Source organism: Sinocyclocheilus rhinocerous, unplaced genomic scaffold (assembly GCF_001515625.1).
Source record: "Sinocyclocheilus rhinocerous isolate Xijiao unplaced genomic scaffold, SAMN03320098_v1.1 scaffold72, whole genome shotgun sequence".
NCBI lineage: Eukaryota > Metazoa > Chordata > Actinopteri > Cypriniformes > Cyprinidae > Sinocyclocheilus > Sinocyclocheilus rhinocerous.
Window position 1 is genome coordinate 4,043,979 of NW_015628351.1, and position 5,134 is coordinate 4,049,112.

The 5,134-nt window shown below is 37.2% G+C and overlaps 1 protein-coding gene across 1 annotated transcript in view; it reads right to left on the reverse strand.

Annotated features, from left to right (window-relative positions):
* Positions 1–5,134, reverse strand: part of flnbb (filamin B b) — a 22,080-nt gene that overhangs the window by 9,621 nt on the left and 7,325 nt on the right. Inside the window, exons 9-19 of the mRNA XM_016549306.1 lie at positions 4,153–4,266; positions 3,920–4,063; positions 3,321–3,399; positions 2,792–2,904; positions 2,137–2,713; positions 1,927–2,035; positions 1,681–1,838; positions 873–974; positions 679–787; positions 399–592; positions 196–319 (exon numbers count right to left, since the gene is read on the reverse strand). Of these exons, the coding sequence (XP_016404792.1) occupies positions 196–319; positions 399–592; positions 679–787; positions 873–974; positions 1,681–1,838; positions 1,927–2,035; positions 2,137–2,713; positions 2,792–2,904; positions 3,321–3,399; positions 3,920–4,063; positions 4,153–4,266 (1,823 nt within the window). The remainder of the gene's footprint in view (positions 1–195; positions 320–398; positions 593–678; positions 788–872; positions 975–1,680; positions 1,839–1,926; positions 2,036–2,136; positions 2,714–2,791; positions 2,905–3,320; positions 3,400–3,919; positions 4,064–4,152; positions 4,267–5,134) is intronic.

The window sequence follows — 5,134 nt, forward strand, 5'->3', positions numbered from 1 at the left end:
TAAATTATTATTTAATATAACTATATTTAAGTAAATAATTTAGAACTATTTTTAAATATACTTCATTAATTGAAAAATATTATTATTATTTTTAGAGATGCTAGTCAAGTAAAACAAAAAAAGTTTGACCTGGAATAAACATAACCCACAAAATTTAACACATTCCCTGCAAAAAAACAAACAAACATGTCTCACCGATGAAAACTCTCATCATTAGTGAATTTCACCATTAATACATGACAGCCATCCATGGTGGGCAAATAGACAACGGTATAACTGCCATCTCCACTGTCTGTCACCTCCAGAAGCTCTATGGAACCTACAGTGCAAACATTCAAAGCTTCTCAAAAATGATTTTCCCAATGCTTGCAAGCTTAATCATTTTACTTTGTGCTCACCATCAGGTCTCACCACAGCAACAGTCTCTGGTGTTTCTCCACTGCTACTGCAGTCAATCGTAAAACTTTGGGGGGTTCTACCACAGACTCCACCTTTAATACCAGGAACAATAACCTCTGCCATATTCCCACCACGAGCTGAGGGAAGCTCTGTATTACGGTCACAATTAGGCAGTGCTTGGAACTGGATGGGACTACAATTAAAAGAGTAGAGAGAATATAGGTGTTCAGATAATTGTCATATAACATTGTTTTACATTGAAAAAAAATATAGTCTAACCTGCTGCTTCCACAAGGTCTCTGAGGATCTATGAAGGAATCTGTGTCTTCCATTGATGGAGGTGGACTTGATCTGTAAATCCCATCTCCACTGTATTTGATCTCTGGCACTTCAGTACCTGTGCCAAATATGTAGACATGACTTCTTGTGTTGGACACATTTAATCTCAAGAAAAAAAATATACAAATACTTACCATGAGTATCAGTATTTGTAGATACACAAATCCCTGACTGCAGACAGACTCCAGAGTTTGCAGTACTTGAAACATCCTTCACTGATGCAATAAATGGACTTCCTGTTGAATTTAGACAGCATTTGTGTAAAACATCAGTTTCATTTAAGTGTGTGTGTGTGTGTGTGTATATATATATATATATATACTGTATATATGTATGTGTGTATATGTTTAAAAAATGTTAGCAGCAATGCAATCATCATGGTGAGAAAAAAGTGGGTAACAAATGTCATACAATCAACAAAACTATATATGATATCTAGGATTAATTCAAGACAAAATTCTAAGTCTGATTAATTCTGATAGCCATGTGGGCAGTGCGCCAACATACAGCGCCGTTGCGCTACGGGCATCCTGAGTTTGAATCCTAACTTGAGGACCTTTTCTGATCCCGCCCCCCACCTCCCACTTCGCTTCCTGTCAGCTCTGATCTTTCCTATCATTATAAAGGCGAAAATTCCAAAAATAAATCTTATGAAAAAAGGAAAAATTCTAAAATACATTCAGGTGATAAATTTAAATTAAATTCATTTTTTAAAATTCACCAGTTAAACAAATCTCTCAATAAAAATAGTCTATTTACATTAAAAACAGTGCAGTACTGTAAAATATTAACGACCTAATGACCTAAATAGCACCTAATAAAAGCAACTTGATCATACCTAGAATTGAAATGATATCTTCTTGTGCTAGGAATTATTTCATATAATAGAAGTAAATAAAATAAAGGAAAATAGCAATTGTTTCTTGTGAATGTAAAGCTGACCTGGAATGTGATGCTCTCCACAGGTAATGGTGATCTTATAGTCACCAGGCACTGAAGGATAATATTCCACATTATACATGCCTTCACCGCTGTCTTTACATGTCACCTGACACTCAGACGGACCCTCCACTGTTATGTCCAGATCATCAACTGAAGATCTGCTGAGAAAGAGAAACATTATGGATCAAATGGGGTTGCCAGTCGTTTTTGGCTCTGAATGCATATTTGAAATTAACTTCCTCTTACCTGGCGTTTACACGAAACACATTAGGATGTCCAGTGAGGCCCTTTTGGAGACCCAAACCATTTGCAACAACTTGACATGTGTCAGTTTCCCAATCACTAACCACAACGCCTGAAACAACAGAACGGATGAGAAGACAAAGTCAAGAAAACAAATATAATCCGAATTCAAACCAACGGCAATGTGACAAACCTATAGGGGTCTTTTATTACCTTGTCTGCTCACTTTTACATGGCTTTTGTAGACCTTTGGATTCACCATAACTTTATGAAAGGGCACTTCCTTTCCTCCATATTTCAGAAGCAGCGTATATACGCCTGCAGTTAGAGGCACATAAACAGCTGTGTAGGTGCCGTCTTCATTCTCCTTCACTTCAGTTTGGACAATGACTCCTGAGTCGGAGACAGCCTGCACAGATGGAGCTCCAGATCCTGCCATTGGACAGTTTATATTTACAATGCAAGGTTCACCGACTTTCCCCTGTAGCAGATCAAGGTCTGTTACCAAAACCTTAGAGGGGTCAATCGGCTTCTGTATAACAGACTGGAATGGAGAGCCAGTTATGTGAGAGTTGTCAAAAAGGACATTTATTTTGTACATCCCATGCTCTGTGGGAAGGTAAAACACTGTACAAGTGCCATCTTGATTGTCCAGACATTGTAGAGTAACTTCACAGGGTCCATCCACTCTTGTGGCAAGTCTTCCACTGCCTGCTCTGCTTGTGTCAATGATAAACTCCGCCTGTTCTCCAAGAAAACCTTCTTTTAGGCCTGGACCATGAGCCCTTACCTGAAGAAACAAACAACATCTGATACTACACTGTTCAAGTGCTTCAAGTGAATGCATAAAATGTGTAAGACTCAATACCTTTGTGGCATCGGCTTGGATGTTTGATGGGCTGACAATGTTCATAACAAGTTCTCCATGGCCACCAGGCCGTACGTTCTCTGGAAAGTCTTCATCAAGGTCCATCTCGTCATCTACACACAATCACATACATTAAAATCATTAATCATGTTGTTCAAAACCATATGACTGAATTGTCCAAACTCACATTTTATCATCTCGATTGGTAAATGAGTAAAGAAAAGTATTTGGCAAAAAGATAAAGAAAAACAAATGGAATAAGTTTTTTAATGCAATGTAAATGTATATTGTTATCAATGTATTCTTGTTACTTTGACCTACATTTTTAGACATGCATAAAATAAAAGAGTTGTAGATGTGTCTATTTATTTTTTAAATCTATTATTTTTAGCAATTTGAAATCTAATTCAGTTTTTATTCAGAAACTACACTAAGCTATGTGAAGATTCTTCAAAACCTTTCCTTTTGCATTCCACCATACAGATCTGGAATTTTTTCATTTTTAGAAAAACTGTTCCTTTAAACTTACCAGAGTAATACATTTCCGATCCATCTGGTTTAAACCAGACTGGGCTACATGGTGTAATCTTAATCCTGCGAGGTGTCACCTGAAACAGCAATGACGCAGAGATCATACAAAATCTTACAGCGCAGCAATCACAGGTTTCCAAAGAACTGAAGATTACAGCTATATATTTCAGTGCTCATTGGCTAATTTTTTTAATACATGTTTTTTCACATGTGATTTCAGTAAGCATAGTTTCAATTCCCTCTTGACAGAGGGAATGCCAGTACAAATAGAGTAATAAACATCCCATTACATTCCTGTGAGCTCTGGCTGCAGCATTAAGCAGCAGTACATCATCACCAGACAGGTTTAAAGCCACTGCGAGATGAAATGGAATTTCAATAAGGCAACAGATGCTGGAACATTAATGCAACATGATGCAAACCAAATTGGGGAAAATGAGTTTTCTTTAACTTCATTAGACCATGTAAATGAAATGCATCAGAATGAGCTTTAGTTGTTGTTGTTGTTGTACATCACATTCTCATAGCTTTACATTATCCCTTCATATTATACGATCATGTTTACCGCTATTTTTCAAGATCAATATATGCACTCACAATGAAAGGACTGCCGGGAACCATGACTCCTTCCCAAGCCACAGCAATGGTGTGTTTGGAGAGAGATGAAGTGATGTAGGAGCAGACAAAGACACCAGATTGTTCAGAAGCAACAATAACATCTATAAACTCTCCATCTGCTCTCTGTGAAGAAGTCAAATCATTCTGAAAATTCAAATTGCTTTTAATTTAAATGGGGAGAAAATTCATAAATATTTTACTGCATTTAATACCCGAGCATAAACTTTAAGTTCTCCTTCACCAGCTCGCCTGGTATCTACTGTGAATTCGGTTTGAAGGTTCACTATGCAGCCAGTTTGGGAAACACCTGGTCCTTCTACTTTCACCTGAAACCCAACATGCATAACTAATTATATAATTTCACATCTAATGAAAACATCTCATTCATATAAAATGGATCTCTCTGAGAAGAGCAAGGGCTCTCACACTAGACACATGTCTGCAAAACAGATTAAAAGGATAGTTCACCCAAAAATGTAAATTCTGTCATTAATTACTCACCCTCATGTCGTTCCAAACCTGTAAGACCTTCGTTCATCTTCGGAACACAGATTAAGATATTTTTGATGAAATTCGAGAGCTTTCTTGCATAGACAGCAACACAACTGGCACGTTCAAGGCCTAGAAAGGTAGTAAGGACATTGTTAAACTAGTCCATGTGACATCAGTGGTTCCACTGTAATTTTATGAAGCTACGAAAATACTTTTTGTGCGCAACAATATTTTAACAATGTCCTTACTACTTTTGAGCCTTGAACGTGGTAGCTGTGTTGCTGTCTATGTAGGGTCAGAAAGCTCTCGGATTTCATCAAAAAATATCTTAATTTGTTTTCCAAAGATTTGTTTTCCATTTTTGGGTGAACTATCCCTTTTAATAGGAGAGGATGCAGGAGTTTACCTGGTTAGGGCGGAAGTCTTTTCTTTTAGGTCTGATGGCGGTCATGAAGGGACTGTCCTGGATTTCTTCATCATCACACATTATGTGTACAGCATACTCACCGGCCTCAGTTGGCCAGAACCGCACGAGGCAGGAGCCATCATTATGGTCATCACACTCAATTTTTGCCTGAGATGGACCTTCAATGGCAAAACCTTGGAAAGATAATTGGTAAAAAGTAAAGTATAAATTAGCTGTACCATTTTGTTAGTAATTAATGTTATCTGTTTTATATAATATAATATAATATAATATAA